At 35.2% G+C, this 18,255-nt stretch overlaps 1 protein-coding gene across 2 annotated transcripts; it reads left to right on the top strand.

Moving 5' to 3' along the window:
* The first annotated feature begins 10,078 nt into the window (after positions 1-10,078).
* Positions 10,079-13,327, top strand: LOC108986385 (WAT1-related protein At2g39510-like). Of its 2 annotated transcripts, XM_035691676.1 has the most exons (8): positions 10,079-10,137; positions 10,229-10,311; positions 10,414-10,476; positions 10,596-10,712; positions 10,813-11,050; positions 11,369-11,530; positions 12,376-12,527; positions 12,757-13,327. In XM_035691676.1, the coding sequence occupies exons 2-8, from the start codon at positions 10,232-10,234 to the stop codon at positions 12,998-13,000; spliced, it is 1,056 nt and encodes a 351-aa protein (XP_035547569.1). In that variant the 5' UTR covers positions 10,079-10,137; positions 10,229-10,231; the 3' UTR covers positions 13,001-13,327. The 2 variants fall into 2 exon arrangements, with proteins under 2 accessions (XP_035547569.1, XP_018814547.1); XM_018959002.2 differs by having other exon boundaries at positions 10,100-10,311.
* Positions 13,328-18,255: the final 4,928 nt, after the last annotated feature.

Genomic DNA, 18,255 nt, shown 5'->3' with positions numbered 1-18,255 from the left:
ATATTATGCATAAATCATATTCCATTAAGGGGAGGCTGGTAGATGGAGAGTGAAATTTAAGGTATAGAATTTTGAAATCTAGGTATAGCTTTCATATCCGTTGATTGGTCACCGATGACTTTATGAAAGTGACATTGATGAAGTAACTGGCAGTTGAAACATCAAAAAATTGGAGCTATGACCAACAATGGATTGATAATAGGCTATTGATACATACACAACACATTTCACAATAATGTTGTAAGATGAATGTATTTTTGTAAAATAATGTTACTTTTATAAAGTATTTTACAAAATTATCCCTCGTTTAATACATTATTGTGAAATATGTTGTGAAAATTATTATGTATAAATCATATTCCATTAAGGGTGGAGGGCGGACGAAGAGTGAAATTTAAGGTTGAGAATTTTGAAATCTAAGTGCAGCTTTCATATATGTTGGTTGGTCGCCAATGATTTGATGAAAGTGACATTGATGATGTGACTAGCAGTTGAAACATCAAAAAATCTGGAGTTATGATCAACAATGGATTGATACCAGGCTAAAGCCAACAAAAAGCTAACAATAGGCCGAAAGATTAAACTAACAATGGGCTATATATGGCCTTGGTCAACTATAGGACCAGAATCAAAAGACCAAAAATGAGTATGAGGCTTTAAATAATACTCACAACAGACCAAAATCTAATAAAAAATGCTCACAGTTAGTAAAAATACTCTAACTTGAAAATCTTGTAAGAGGCAAAACTAGCATAATAACTTTAAAAAAGATAAAGAGTGGACAAACTTTAAAAGAGATAATCCACGTGATCAAGCTTAGTGTTAGTCAATGATTCTAATACCATGATAGAAAATAAAATATAGAATAGAAAAAGGAGATACACAAGGGAGGAGAAGGGATAGATTCATTTTGATGGATACATTTTTACCATTTTGAATGATGTTCGAATACAAGGAATAGATCCCTATTTTTAAGAAAATTACATTGAAATGAGATAACGTAAATATTTTAATCATTATGATCAAATCAAGACAACATTAAATCAAATAATTTGATATTATCTCCTACACTTCAGATATTATTGAGGAAAAAGACTGTTGAATCTGATGTTTGTGGTGATAAGTAATCTAATATTATTTGAGTATATGCTGGATCGTGGGGACCCCATACTGTAGGAGGAAGACGTGTTCAGATTGATTTCATCCACGACAAAATGAACCAGAAAGGGTTTAGTTTATGAGTAATGCTACATACAGTCGTGGAATGCGCAAACGCCGTGCAGTCGTTTTGAAAAAGAGTGGGGTCTACTATTAAAAAATTAATTTCTTTTCATATGGGTCCCTTATTTATTCACTTTTTTCAAAGCGACTGCACGGCGACTGCACGCTCACGACTGCAAGTAGCATTACTCTTAGTTTATATAGAGTTTTTTTTTTTTTTTTTTTTGCCCAGCAGAAGCGTAACATGAGGTCCATGGAATCCGTAGCAAAAATGTAAATCCGGGAGAAGCCATTTTTGGCAGTAAATTTTTTACAATCTATCTATGCAGGGATGGAAATAATTTTTAAGTTTGCTCTAAACCAGGGGATGAGCCTACATGTAGTGATAGTCTACCGGTATGCAGTTGCTACTGCTGTGACTGCACCATTTGCTATTGTCTTGGATAAGTCTCTCTCTTCTCTTTGTTTATGCGTGTCATTTCTTTGCTTTCATCTTATAAGATGAACGAGTTGAATAAGCTTATCACATTGATTTAACATTCTTACCAAGAAAGTAAGGCCCAAGCTGACCTTCTGTCTTTGCTAAGATCTTTTTTCTCGGTTTATTGGAGTAAGAATCTCGACCATTAAGAAACAAGCTAGCTTTAGGTCTTGAGCTTCATTTAATTATCGTCATTATTTTTTCTGTTCAGTCTCACTTATAAGCATTCATGACTTTCTCCTGTTCAGGCCTGTAATCGACCAGAGCTTGTACTATAATGGGATGAAGTACACTACAGCAACTTTTGCATCTGCAATGTGCAATATTCTTCCAGCCCTGGCATTCTTAATGGCTTGGATTTGCGGGTAAATCAACTCTCTTTGGACCCATACTCAAATTCTCTCTTTACTTACGTATATGGTGGATGAACTTTCTGGTGTTTCAAATTTGTGAGTGCTTTTGTAGGATTGAGAAGGTGTCAATTAGGAGTCTGCACAGCCAGGCAAAGATATTGGGGACTATAGTCACTGTCGGGGGAGCAATGGTTATGACTCTGTTTTCAGGACCCATGTTAAAATTGCCATGGACAAATAGAAATACCCAGTAGCGGAACTAGAAATTTATTGTAGGGGGCCGAGCAAAACTAAAACTATAATAAAATATTTTTTATTCTATTTTTTAGTCAAAATAATTTATAAGATCAAAATAATTTTGTAGAATGGACCAAAATAATTTTTTAGAGAGGGGATCAATACAATATGAAATAATATAATCTAATTAAATCATAAAAAATTAAAATATATTAATTTTTTTTTCAAATTTTGGGAGGGGCCATGGCCACCCCCTGCCCCTATGCAGGTCCGCCACTGGAAATACCTACCAAGAATCTACGAAAGCTGCAAATGAGCAAGATCACATCAAGGGTGGTCTCATGGTTATAGCAGGTTCTGCCTGCTGGTCTGGTTTCATCATTGTCCAAGAAAGAGCAACTTAATTAACCACCATAATCAACTTAGTTCTTTCATATGACATTCTCAATCATTTTTGTAATAAAGGGACGCCCAAAGTGGACACTCCTTCCTCTTCATTTGCTCATAAGTTATGAAGTATGCCACTTCACGAGCTTCGATGGCCAGCAGGCGCCCGCGGGGTGGGGTTTAACACTTAGAGGCCCTCCATCTTAATATAGTCTCTCTCAGTGTATTGGTTCTCTCTAATTTCAAAATTTAGACTGTAGAATATATGAGTGTTATTCTAATATTGTCACGTAGCACACTTCGTCATTGACGATGATGATTTTGGATAAACAACAATGATTGAAAAAGATCCGTAAAACAATCGCACTAGATTTATGATCTGATACACGAGATAATATTGCTCTGATCAATTTTAGTTAAAACGTGATTTTTACTTTTGCAGGCAATTACACTGAGATCATAATCCTGCAGAGCATTCCCTTACAGTTTTGAACTTCTTGTCCAGATAAGTTACTTAATTTGTACGTACGTGCATGCAGATTGTTTGTTAGAAGTATATATTGTGATATGATCTCCAGGCTACTCTCCAAAGGAATGTCTCTTAATTAAGGGTTTGATCAGTATCTTAAATCCAATGCACACATTTCTCTAGAAAGAAAAAGGGAAAACCCATGACTATGATCTAGAAATTAGCATTGCTAAACCCAAGGTTCGTACGTTGATCTGGTGAATGATTCTTAATTGGATCCTTTTCCTTGACATATATATATATATATATATATATATATATATATATATATACACACACAGACACACTACCTCCCCTAGGATCGCCCTATTTTTTGCGCGTTGCCGTTTCAGACTACACTCACTCATATGCGCTTAATAAAGTAATTTTTTTAATATTGTAATAATGACAACTTTGACGCCCCATTATATATTCAGAGTGCTAAAATTATAAAATAATTTTATAAATTGATATAATTTTATGTGATTTATTTTTTATAATAAAATAAATCTTAATAAATAGATCACATCAACTATATCAATTTGTGAAATTTTTTTTATATAATATAGAATATTTCTCTTTATCTATTATATATTACCTGGAGGCTTTGAATTGGCAGATCTCTTTTGCAAATGCTTTTCTTGGTTTTGCTTGTTTTTTTTCTATAATGCAGGCGTCGTCAGCGTTGCTCATGAGTAGTTATCTCCTGCCTGACGTTTTGCTCAGCCATTTGAAACTGTTACACGCGGCTGAATAGTAAATACACTCCTGCATGCTACGTACAGCTCGAAGCTTCCTGGCACCAGTACCACATACCTAGCTCGTTTGCTTTTACCCTTTGGTTTGACCCAATGGTGGACGTACGAAGATGAAATTTATCCAATTATCACTAAGTAAAATATTGGACTTTGATTAAAAGGGCTCTCTCATTTCTGCAACTCGAGATGAAAAAGTAAAACAAGGAAGCAAGGGCGCGCATGCTCTTCACAGTTTTAGCTAGCAATCCACAGACCAACAATGATGCTTCAGCTAGGCATGATGGAATCAGATGATGATGTAGTAGGTAAGAATTTATTGGGATATATATTAATTAATATATAGTGATCTTTTGGGGACGAGGCCGGCTAGAAATTATATATATTGGCTAATTTGGTGTCGAAAAGGAGGAGAGGATGAGGGGATAACCCTAGAGGATGAGGGGATAACCCTGGGCGACCAACTTAGGATGGAGAGGATATATATACATATATATATATATATCTATATATATATCTATAATATTGGTTGTGGAGCTGATTACAAAATGGTAGTTCCTGTTATTGGTTGATGACTATATATGCTATAATCCAACCGAAATTCCCAAGATAATGGGGTCTTGAAAGTAGTCATTAGGCCTGCACACCGTCCATCCCGCACAGGTTTTGAGACCGACCCGACCCGAGTTTAGACCAACAAGAAAAGAACCGACCCGACTTTAGTTAGGTCAACCCGTCTGCCATTTGAGAACATAACGGTAAAACCGATCTCCTCATTTCTTTTCCAAGCCCTAAACATTCCTTCCTCCCAACTCATCCCCATCGAGAAGAACATTAAGATTTCGTTTTACTATTTTTTGCATATTTTCTTGATTAATTTCTTTCAATGGCAGTGGGAGAGCTGCTTCTTTCTGCATTTCCCGAATGAGTTGGGTCGCGTGATGTTTTTGGGTTGGGTCACGTGATAATCATCAACTACTGAGATCGTTGCCCAAAAACATAAATCGACCCCATTCCTTGACCGATTGGCGTCTCCCGAATTGTTGAAATTTGCTCGCCAAGGACTTCGACAACAACTGGAAAAATGGGGTAAAACCATGACAACAATTCAAAAGGTCCTTGGTGATGCAAAGGAAAAGCAGCTCACTAAAACGGCAGTGAAAGCTTGGCTTGATGATCTCAGAGACTTGGCCTACGACGTGGAAGATATACTAGATAAGATCACCACAAAAGCTTTGCAACGCAAAATTCTCCTCGATGGGGATAAGTTAGGTCGCGTGGTGTTTTTCTTCGGGCTACCAAAATGTTTTAGCTAAGATGAGCTTTGTCGATTAATCAGCCAGCTTGTGATGAATTTATGGTTGCTTGGTGGACGAGGGCTACGTTATTGGGTCATGGAGAAGTGAATGTGATTGTATTGTTTGAGTTAGAATGGCCATGTGATTTTCCTTATTTTCTCTCTGTTTGAGGCTGTGCTTGTTACTTGTTGGAGTCGACGGGAAAGACAAATGGAGTCGACAATGATGACGAACGGAGTTAACGGTGATGACAGGGAGAAATGGGGAGGGATGATAGCTAGGGTTTGAGATTTGAGGAGTTAGTCGGATCGAAACCAACAATTAACATGTTTGACCCGCAAGTTAGCTCAACCCACTTTTATCGGGCCGGGTCGGGTCGGGTCGGTTGGTACGGACGGTGCGGGTTGATGGCTTTTTTGCACAGCCCTAGTAGTCATGATTAATCAGATGGAACAAGTAGCTAGTGGAAGCCACATACATCAGTCCGGAATAGTAAATTAGTTATGGTACTAGAACTCGTTTGTATTCGTAACCCACCTCAACTGATCTCATCTCATCATTACAACTTTCTCAAATTTCTACAAAATATAATAAACAATTCAAAATTTTCAAATTTCAAAATAACTTTCCCAAATTTTCACACAAAATATAATAAATAATTCAACTTTTATTCTACTATTCACTAACCATTTTAACCCATCTTAATTCATCTCTGAATCTAAACCACTCTAAAGATAACAATATCGACATGGCATGCATCCTGCAGCTAATTCCATACATGAACATTATAACATTGCCCATCAGATACAAATAACATCATGTGGTGGCAAAGGAAATTAATAACGACTTACTCTAGAAAGAATATTCAGAATATTCAAATCAATGCGGCCTGACCTGGATTGAGATAGATTATTTGTTGGAGTAGGCACAAAATCCACAAGACACCAAAAAATATACTTTCTATAGCTACTGAAATTGGTGGCCTCTTAGGTCATACGTACGGATTGTTGGAGTAAGAACACACGGCAGTACGCTAACTAGCTAGTTGTGCTTTTTAATTAATTTAGACGGAAAATTCTATACATACATCATATTAGCATCTTATTAAAACAACATAATAAATGCGAGCTACATGATGATAAATACATGACTTGTTCAGGTATGACATGGACCGCATTTTCACTAAAACAAAAACAATTAATTAAACTAGACGGCCATCATCATCGTCAATTGCATGCTCTCAATCTCTTTAGTTTAGAGCCACTCATTTGAAAAGCGCAGTATGTATTTGAGGACATTATAAATGGAGCTCCAAATTCTTGGAATATCACCAACAAAACTTAATTGGGAATGTTAATTAACATTGAACATCGATATATCAGTATGAGTACTATGGCGGCGGTTTTTATGCGAATTAAGTTGATTTGCCATCTTGGATTGCGCCGCAATTGCGCATCCACGTCATGACATAGACTCGGTTAGGTATGAGACGGAATGCATTTCTTTCGATGGAAATTTTAATGTCATGATCACCACGTCAAACTCAATATCTTGCTTGGAGTATTGTTTAGACTCAAAGCTAGAATTGGCAAAGTTCAAAAGGAAATAAACACAAGTACTCGATATTCTTATTTTGTTAAATATCAATATCTATAGTCGCCTGTTCTCGTAGTATATTTAGTTGTTTATATTGTACAATTTATTATAGACTTGATCCTTCATACTGTGGACTAGCGGACAAAGGCTAACTGCTAATCCAATTAAGTTAATAGGACTCTTAAACGCTGTAACATTCCGGCTCAATAATTTTAAGGTTGAAGTATTGATAATTTTAATTAGACCTAAATTATATTTAATAGGTCATATTAAATAATTAAGTCCACGAGCACTAACTTATTGAAGTTGATTATGAATTTTAGTTAAACTCAATAACTAGGTTAAATCTCATTTATTATTTATTGAATGAGTTAGACTCATTTTAAGATTTAAAGATCGATCGGCTACTAGAAATTACGTCAATTTAAAATATCACTAGTTGAAGTTCTCTATGCAGTTTCAATCACTATCAATTCTTAATTGAATGAGCTACTAGATCATATTTTTAAATTCAAACTTTCTTTTTAAATGACCGCGACCAACTTAGGATGGAGAGGATATTATTGGGTTGTGGAGCTGATTATAAAATGCTAGTTCCTGTTATTGGAATGGGGTACTCTTGAAAGTAGTCATTAATCAGATGAAACAAGTGGAAGCCACATACATCAGTCAGGAACAGTAAATTAGTTTTGGTAAAGGTAGCTTCCATACAACATTATAACATTGCCCATCAGATACAAATAACATGTGGTGGCAAAGAAAACTAAAGGAAATAGCGACTTGCGCTCAGAAAGAATATTCGGATTCAAATCAATGCGGCCTGACCTGGATTGAGATAAACTTGGAGTAAGCACTAAATCCACAATCTGAGGGGGGAAAAAAAAAAAGCACTGAATCCACTTGACACCAAAAATACTTTATACTGAATTTGGTGGCTCTTAGGTCATACGTACCGATTATTGGAGTAAGAACACAGCAGTACGCTAACTAGTAACTAGCTAGTTGTGCTTTTTTAAACACAACATAGCAAATTAACGCGAGCTACATGATGATAATAAATACATGACTTATTCAGGTATGACATGGACCGCATTTTCGCTAAAACAAAAACAATTAATTAATTAAACTATACCATCATCAATGCTCTCAATCTCTTTAGTTTAGAGCCGCTCATTTGGAAAGCAAAGTATGCATTTGAGGCCATAGATCATGGAGCTCCAAATTCTTGGAATATCACCAACAAAACTTGGGAATGTTAAAATTGAACATCGATATATCAATATGACTATGGCAACGGTTATATATATTGTTACAGCTAGTTTTTTTGGAAGTCAGTGTTTATGTATCACGCATGTTATGATATTTACAAACATATCATTCATTATGTTTCATTCCACACATTATAGTTATGTATGTATTATGCATTTCATGCATCTCACGTTGCATAAGACATGTAAACCTTCATAAGATCAAGTATAAGATAAGTTCATAATAGTTAATCAGATGGTCATTTAGATGCATAGTACCAATACGATTTATGGGTGGATGTACAAGCTACGGAGCTAAGTGTGGCCTACCATAATATGCTAGAATACTATTAGCGGTTTACCTTGTTGACATAGGATGTTGGGCCTGTGTACAATCTTGCACGTAGGGAAGTGTGTGGGCAATATGATAAGTAAGATAAGTCATACATGTAATCAACATATTTATGAACAACCATGGTTTTAATTCTCAGCTTGAAATATTTTATGAAAATCTTATGTTAAATTTGTTTATGTTATGATAGATTTCTTATTGAGTCATCGACTCATTTTTTTAGTTTATTTTTATGTTTTTAAACCCCTTATGTCAGAATATTTATGAAGGTAGAGCTGCAGAACGAGACTTAGTCCAATGAGGCGTAAGTGTGGCCTAGATCATGTATAGTGATTTTATGTTATGATTTTTATGGTGCAGATTTTGAGAAATTTTAAACTTTCATTCACTCTCATTTATGATTTCAGTATTTTAATACAAAATGACTTTATTTAGTTTAAGGAATATTTGTACTTGACGCTTCTTTTAGGAAAAAAAAAATATTTTAAGTCAGGTTCAGTAGTATCACACTGATTCTTCAAAATTTTCTAAAAATGATTTTTTTCATAAACTTGAGGAGCGGGGTGTTACAAATGAAGTCCAATATTCTTGGCGAGTTTAGAAGGAATATGGCTTGATCATTGGACATATCTTGAAATTTCACAAATATGGGTCATAATTAAACTATCTAAAGTGATTTTATAATTATGAAAAATCAAATTAATATAATATCAAATCAAATTTTTAATTTGATATTATCTCTAATATCTTTCGTCAAACTCAAAGTAGAAAATTTTGAAATCTGAGTGTAGCCTTCATATCTGTTGGTTGGTCACCGATGCGATGATGAAAGTGATAGTGATAAAGTGACTGAGTACAATTGAAACATAAAAAAATCTGGAGCTATGGCCAATAATGGATTGATAACGGACGGGCCAAAGCCAACAAATGACTAACAATAGGCGGAAAGATTAAACTGACAATGGGCTATATATGGCCTTGGTAAACTATAGGACCAAAATCAAAAGGCCAAAAATGAGTCTGAGGCTTAAAACAATACTCATAATAGACCAAAATCCAAAAAAAAAATGCTCACAGCTAGTAAAGATACTCCAACTGAGTTAACTTGAAAATCTTATGAGAGGTAAAACTAGCAGAATAACTTTAAAAAAGATAAAGAGTGGAAGAACTTTAAAAGAGATAATCCACAAGATCGAGCCTAGTGTTAGCCAATAACTCTAATATCATGATAGAAAATAAAATATAGAATAGAAAAAGAAAATACAGAATGAAAGAGAAGGGATAGATATATTTTGAAGGCTACGTTTTTACTATTTTTAATGGTGTTTGAATACAAGGAATAGATCTCTATTTTTAAGAAAATTACATTGAAATGAAATAACATAAATATTTTAACCATTATGAAAATCAAATCAAGACAACGTGAAATCAAATTCTTAATTTGGTATTATCTCCTACAATTAATTATTGAGGAAAAAGATTGTTGAATCTAATGTTTGTGGTGATAAATTTTCTTTTGGGACCCCAAGGGCCAAACTGCAGGAGGAAGACGTGTTCAGATTGATTTCTTCCATGACAAAATGAACCAGAACCACACAAAACAAAACAAAAAAAAAAAAAAAAACTGTATATAAAGTAAACCCCTTGATTCGTTTTTTGCCCAGCAGAAGCGTAACAGGTCAATGGAATCCTTAGCAAAAATGTATATCCGGGTGAAGCCATTTTTGGCAGTAACTTTATTACAATCTATCTATGCAGGGATGGAAATAATTTTTAAGTTTGCTCTAAACCAGGGGATGAGCCTACATGTAGTGATAGTCTACCGGTATGCAGTTGCTACTGTTGTCACTGCACCATTTGCTATTGTCTTGGATAGGTCTCTCTCTTCTCTTTGTTTATGCGTGTCATTTCTTTGCTTTCATCTTATAAGATGAACGAGTTGAATAGGCTTATCACATTGATTTAACATTCTTACCAGGAAAGTAAGGCCCAAGTTTACCTTCTCTGTCTTTGCTAAGATCTTTTTCCTCGGTTTATTGGAGTAAGAATCTCGACCATTAAGAAACAAGCTAGCTTTAGGTCTTGAGCTTCATTTAATTATCGTCATTATTTTTTCTGTTCAGTCTCACTTATAAGCATTCATGACTTTCTCCTGTTCAGGCCTGTAATGGACCAGAGCTTGTACTATACTGGGATGAAGTACACTACAGCAACTTTTGCATCTGCAATGTGCAATATTCTTCCAGCCTTTGCATTCTTAATGGCTTGGATTTGCGGGTAAATCAACTCTCTTTGGACCCATACTCAAATTCTTTCTGTTCTTACGTATATGGTGGATGAACTTTCGGGTGTTTCAAATTTGTGAGTGCTTTTGTAGGCTTGAGAAGGTGTCAATTAGGAGACTGCACAGCCAGGTAAAGATATTGGGGACTATAGTCACAGTCGGGGGAGCAATGCTTATGACTCTGTTTTCAGGACCCATGTTGAAATTGCCATGGACAAATAGAAATACCCACCAAGAATCTACGAAAGCTGCAAATGAGCAAGATCACATCAAGGGTGGTCTCATGGTTATAGCAGGTTCTGCCTGCTGGTCTGGTTTCATCATTCTCCAAGTAAGAGAAACTTAATTGACCACTATAATCAACTTAATTCTTGCATACGATATTCCAATCATTTTTGTAATAAAGGGACTCCTAAAGTGGGCACCCATTCCTCTTCATATGCCCATAAGTTATGAAGTGGCTTAATTGCCACTTCATGAGCTTCGATGGCCGGCCTTGAAGGCCAGCCGGGGGTTACACTTAATTAGAGACCCTGCCCTCTTTGAATGAGTCACTTGCACTTGATTTACGATCTGCCACACGAGATAATATCGCTTCTTCTTTCTACTCTGATCAATTTTAGTTAAAACGTGATTGTTACTTTTGCAGGCAATTACACTGAGATCATATCCTGCAGAGCTTTCCCTTACAGCTTTGATATGCTTGATGGGCACAGTGGAAAATACCATACTTGCACTTGTAATTGAACGGGGCAACCCGACGGCCTGGTCGATCCACATGGATACCAAGCTCTTAGCTGCTCTATACGGCGTGAGAAACTCTATGTTTAGTTACACTTATTGTTTTTTCGTTTGAACTTATAATGACATCTAAATCATGCCCGTCTGGGTATAATCTATTTGCCAAGAAAAAAAAATATGTTGAAGTACTTATTCATGAGATACGGGTTTAAATTGCGCGTAGGGCATATTACATCAGCAATCGATTTGGACCATGTCGGAGTTGATCGTGGCGCACAAACGGAAGGGAGTAAGAATAAATATTGGTCAGACTGAGTTAGGGGAAGAGGGAACTTCTCTCTCTTCGAACTTTGGATATCTTTTGGGTCGGGCCGATATGGTCGAATAGGCATATTGTGAATCTAGATAGGATTAAATCAGTTTGGATGGATTAAAAAAAATATTCATCATTCTTTTCTGATATTATATTTGCATCCTCTTTTAATATGACATCAAATGATTATAAAAAAATACAAATAACATTAGGGAAAGAAAACGGATTTCATAATGCCCAAGTTGGAGATCAGGCCAGACCAAATCGAATAACATGACATATACAATGTAGTACTGGTCGTGGATAGTCCTACTTATAATAATATGGAATGTACTATGTAATGCCTAAGTGAATAGTATGTTACAGTAGATTGTGTAGAATACAGCAGCAAAGCTGTTGTGTTAGGTTCAAATCTCTTAACCGGTTTAGGGGTTATAATTATATATTTAGCCCAAACTCATAATTAAATCGTAATTAGTTAATTTCGTGTTTGATTTGTGTCAAAAGTTACCAAACCGTATTAATATAACTTTATTAATACAGAGTACAAAACATAGTTGATATTTTTATATATACTAAAAAATGTTGCATGCTGCATGCAGGGCATAGTAGCTTCAGGAATTGCATATTGGCTTCAAGGAGGGATAATAAAGGAAAGGGGACCAGTTTTCGTGACTGCCTTTGGGCCCCTGACTATGGTTCTCGTAGCAATTATGGGTTCGTTCATTCTAGCCGAGATAACATCCTTGGGAAGGTGGGCATGCATGCATTGGATCCACTTCTCTACAACTACAATTACCACAACAAAAAAGCTCAATCTTAGGCTGATCTTACGAATGGTTTTGATATCCATGCATTTTCTTAATTATAGGATCAATAGTATTATAAATTAAGTTATATGCATGATAGCATGCAAGGCAGGCTAAATAACTTGGATACAAGAACTAATAATATTCATGTTTGTTTGTAATTTGTTTTTACAGAGTTATTGGAGCGGTTGTGATTGTTGGTGGCCTATATCTGGTTGTATGGGGCAAAAGCAAAGACGGACATGAACACCTGATTACGAGTACGTCAGACGTCGATAAGGCGGCGGCAGCAGCAGTACCTACAACTGCCCAACATATGGCTACTACCAATCACGCCATAACGTTAACCACTACGACTTCTTCAAATCAAGATCAAATTGTGGTCATTGATCATCCGTCCGAGAACTCTAGCCTGTAGAAATATATATATATATATATATATATGTAAGATGGCAACTGCATGCATGCTTCAAGATTATCATGGGACGTACCTGCGTCCGTACGTATATTGCTCATGGGTTGGGATTTATGTCTTCCACGTACGTACGTGGAAAAAGTGTTAAGAACCTGTTATGATTTCTGTTGTAATGGCTGTTGTGTTTGCTGTTGAGTTGCCGAATGTAATCCGGGAGATAGTATACTGGTAAATGAAACCGTGCAGTAATGGAAGGAAGGGAAGGATGATAGATGTTTGTGGAAATGTATGAAAGAGTCACAAGATTGTATTGATAACAGGAATTCTTCGAGAGAATTTCCAACCTCCGTACAAGTTCAGATTTAGCAAATTCCAGATTAAAAAACACACCCTGACTTCCCTCCCCTATATATAACAGAAAGATGCTCACCACCCCCATAACAGAGAGCAAATAAATCTAACTTAACAGCTACAATGAAAACGAGGACCCCCAAAACTCACCGTTTTAACACTACTGACCCACTGCTCAAAACGCATGTTTAGGATAGGACCCCCAAACGCAGCGTTCCGTTTATTCCCACAAGTCATCTCAAGTCATCTCAGCTCATCTCAACTCATCTCATTACTATTCAACAACTTTAACTCACAAATCTCACTACTATTCACAACTCATCTTATTACTATTCACAATTCATCTCAACTCATCTCATCTCATCTCAAGTCATCTCAAGTCATCTTCGAATCCAAACATCTCCAGCATGTACTTTCCCTTCAACTCACTACGCACCATTTCAGAACCACTTCTTCACGAACTCCCCCCCAGTATCGAAACCTAGGGCACGTAACGAAGAGTTCCCTAGCTTCAACGTGAAATAATCCAATACTCATGGATTGATCGATACTCATGAAAGTCATAAATTCCGGAAGTACTTGATCAATTTTGTTTACTCCCTCAATCTGTCTCTAAATATGGTTCATTTTCTTGCAAGAGATAGTCTTTCGTACCCGCGCGCCTCATTCTCAAATCACAAATGTATCGGCGGCGTCTCAACTATAAATTAATTAGTACGTCGACACGTAACAAAGTCTCACCGTACCTTCTCAATTGAAAATTTTATCAATTATGATCCGATCCCTAGCTAGCTGTATTAGATTAAATAATTAATTAGACGCACTTATCATGACATAAATAACATATATATATATATATATATAATTTCCAGCCTCCACTAATTGATTTACTTTTCCTATAGATCCAACAAAAAAAGATGGGCCCATATCTTTATATATATATAATCACCCCCGGCCCGATTAAGCTATCAATTAGCTCATCCATGAAATATATTAATTAATTTCTCCAGCCTTCCAATTATCAGTTTAATTAATCCCACCGACACTAGATAGCGATTGCCTATCCGTTTTGTTAGTGTTCTATTCACTCACACGCACACCCATTTTGGTGAATAGAAAATATAAATATCAGTCTACTGTGCATATCAGCCGCCGCACACTATCTCTATTGAGTAAAAAAAAAAAAAAATTTACCTGTGGTGTGCTGCGGCTTTCGGCTGATACGCAGCACAGCCCTTCTGGTGAATACTAATTAATTCGTTTGTTTTCACAATTCTTTTCAACTCATCTTATCTAATCATTACAATTTTTTCAAATTCTCATACAAAATAAAATAAACAATTCAATTTTTTTAAATATAAAAATAAAAATAATATTTAAAAAAAATATATTTTAATAATATTTTATTCAACTTTTAACTTTAATTTCAACTCATAATTTCTTATCATCTCATCTGTAAAAAATAAACCAGACTAAAAGGCTTCTATCTCTATCTATAATTTTCAGCACAAATCTAAAAAAAAAAAAAGATAAACGCATAAATATGTGAATCCTCCTGAAATAATTAATGTGCTTAATTCCTCCTTTCACATGAATTAAAACTGCTATTCATACATACATGTATTTACTTTTCATGTGAGCGATCGAAGAGTAGTACTATTAATTACTTTCTTAAAGTGTAGTATATTTTTTTTTATGTAAAACAAATGACATTAGATTAAATAAAAATTCTATTCCTAAGCCTCATACGCCACACACCATCATTTTTATGATTTCTTTAATTTTATTTTCTTATCAAATATGTGGTATATGGATTATGAGTAGAATAATTCAATTATTTTAAAAATAATAAAATCAAAAAAAATTTTAAAAAAATTTTAAAAAAATAAAAACATTTTGGTGTGTGGTGTATAGGCTTATAAATAGCAATGCTCTAGATTAAAATAAGAACCATGCATGCAGTACTATTTGAGTGAAAAAAAAGGGGGCTAGCAAAAGAAAGTAGGCCGTCGACTTGATCAACAGAAGTCCTAGCTAGTCCTAAGCTAGCTGAAGCTGGCTGTCAGAATGTATTCTGTCGCTGTACGTACGTCTTGATCGAACTAATTAATGCAATGATAGATCATCGAAGTTATGGTCATCATGCGGAAGAGTATGGCAGTATGCGACGTCTCTCGAGAGATGTAATTCGAAAATTTATCGAAAAGATAAAAAATATTTTTTTTTTAATTTTATGTATTTTTTTAATCATTATAAATATTTATAAAAAAATAAAAAATTTATAATATTATTAAAAAATATTTTTTTAATCACTAAATAAATAAATAAAAACATTCGAAATACAAATTCAGATTTCAAAACATTTCTCCACGTGAAAATGTTTCGTTATCATTGTTTAGTCAAACCTTATTTAAAATGCGTTGCAGCCACAATTTCACGAAGACATAAATTAATTTCTAGCTTATTTTGCTCGTCTCTTGAATATTATTATTATTATAATAATAGCATAACTTCATTCATAGAGAATAGGCAATACAAATAATATCCCTGCATAGTTACATAGCAACATCTAAAGAAATTCTAGCTTGAATAAATTCTAGACATGAATGTGACCATTACAAAGTATCATCAATAAAATAAATATGTCTTGCCAATAGATGAACAGCCTCATTCCCTTGACGACCAACATGGAGAACTTCAAATGAATTAAAACGACGAAGAAGGCTTTTAATCTCATTGATCACATGCCCTTGCTTAGATAAATTAGCTTCATTGGAACAAATAGTTTCAATAATAATAAGCGAGTCACATTTCAAAATCAGATTCAACAAACCTATATAAAGTATTAACTGCAAACCCCTCAAAGCTTTTTCAAAACTGCTAAAGCTTTAATATCATCAACTTCAAAAGCCCCATACTCCTTACGGCTTGCAGCCATCATAACATCCCCATTATCATTCAGTAAAATAATACCAATACTAGCTGATGCAGAAGAATGAAACAAAACTCCATCAAAATTAAGCTTCACTTTACCTTGAGTAGGAGCTATCTAAGAAAGTATTTTTTCCTTATACAACACTACATGACACTTCTTAACATGAAGATAACTCTCAACATACCCAAGACAACTATCAATTAATTCAAGAATGCAACACTCAGAATTCTGAAAATTTTTTAGATTCATGTACTTCCAAACTCCCAATGAAATGGTGGTAAATATAGGAACTAAATTAGGATAAAATTTCATCAATATCCAAACCAACTCTGAAAAACTTCTCACCTGGTGTAAATGATGCATAATCTGTGGACAGTGTACTGCCCAAGCTTCATGTACTAACGGACAGCCACAAATAGCATGAAAAACATCTTCATCCCACTGCATGCAATGAACACAAAGGGCTGATTGTAGGATCCCTCTTCTCGACAAGTTGTATCTTGTTGGTAAACTATCATTGCATGCCCTCCATCCAAAATTCTTCACTTTATTAGGTAGCTTTAAATTCCAAATGTTTCTCCAAAACCACTTAGTAGCTTCTGGATAAGAGCTCTCAAGACCATCATTTAGAGAAAACAAATTTAAAGCTGAATAATACCCTGACTTTACAAAGTATACCCCATTCTTATTACCCAGCCACATGACTCTGTCATTTTGCTGTCTGGACAGCATAGGTATAGAACATATAGAGGCAGCCACATTAGAAGGAAAAATTAAAAACACTAACTCCTTGTTCCACAAAGGTAAATTCTGCATTAATAAATAATCAATAGTGGTATCAGATTGAATAATATGTTGAGAAGACTGAGGTAGCAATTAAACACTCATAGGCAGCCATTTATCTAGCATGATCCGGACTTTATCACCCTTACTAACATTCCACTTACAACCAGAACAAAGAATTTTTTTTAGAAGCAAAAATACTTCTATAAACATAAGATGACTTTCTTGGTAAACTAGCATGCAAAAAATCCTCATTAGGAAAATACTTGGCTTTAAAGACCCAAGATAACAAAGATTGAGGTTCCATTAACAACCTTCACCCTTGTTTAGCAAGTAAAGTCAAATTAAACATTTTAAAATTCTTACTAGAGTGCCCATTAGAAACAGTAGCCTCCCAACGTTGTGGCCTCCCCTTTTTCTTCACATAAGATGTGGAAACCCTAGCCTTCGAAACCACAACGTCAATCTCCTATGCATTTCCTTCACAAATGTTAGCAGCAAAGTGGAACTCAAATCCGTCATTTTCCTTCACAACCCTCGGGCCTTCAGCTAACCCAGGCAACTCTTTGACGTCTAAAAGCTTAAAAGCTTAAGACCCGAAGTAGATGGCTCAAAATTAATGAATCTGTGCTTCTTCACATCCCATCTACCTTTGGGCTTGAGTGGGCCTTCAGGCTGCTTAATAAAACACTCCACATCTATACTCTTCACACTCGAAACAGATGGCCCACGATCATGAGAAAGGCCCATGTCAGTCATCTTCAACCTTCCACAACAGATACCATCAATAGCACCTGTATTCCTCTGCATTATCTTCTTCAAACCACCCACATTGGGCTCCATTACTCTTGATTCCTCATTAATAATCTTCTGCAATGAATCGCCATCACCCATACTAATATCCATTTTTGTATTTTCCTTAGTCACTGTATGGGATACATCTCTTGAAAAGTAGGGGCGGAACCAGAAAATCTAGTTTGGGGGGCTAAGTTTAAAAAAAAAAAAAATTTGAGGGGGTCAAATACTAATTTTTATATAATCTATTTTTTAAAAATACCTTCTAAAACTTAATTTTTATCAAAATTTAAAAATTTTGGGGGGGCTTTGAGCTATAAGGTAGTTCCGCCCCTGTTGAAAAGGATTTACGTTGTCTATCAAAAGTGGTCCTTCCTTTCGCACGTAGCCATGC

Source organism: Juglans regia, chromosome 7, assembly GCF_001411555.2.
Source record: "Juglans regia cultivar Chandler chromosome 7, Walnut 2.0, whole genome shotgun sequence".
In the NCBI taxonomy this organism is placed as follows: Eukaryota; Viridiplantae; Streptophyta; class Magnoliopsida; order Fagales; family Juglandaceae; genus Juglans; species Juglans regia.
Note: the sequence above shows the minus strand (reverse complement) of the source record. Positions and strands in the feature narration are given on the sequence as shown.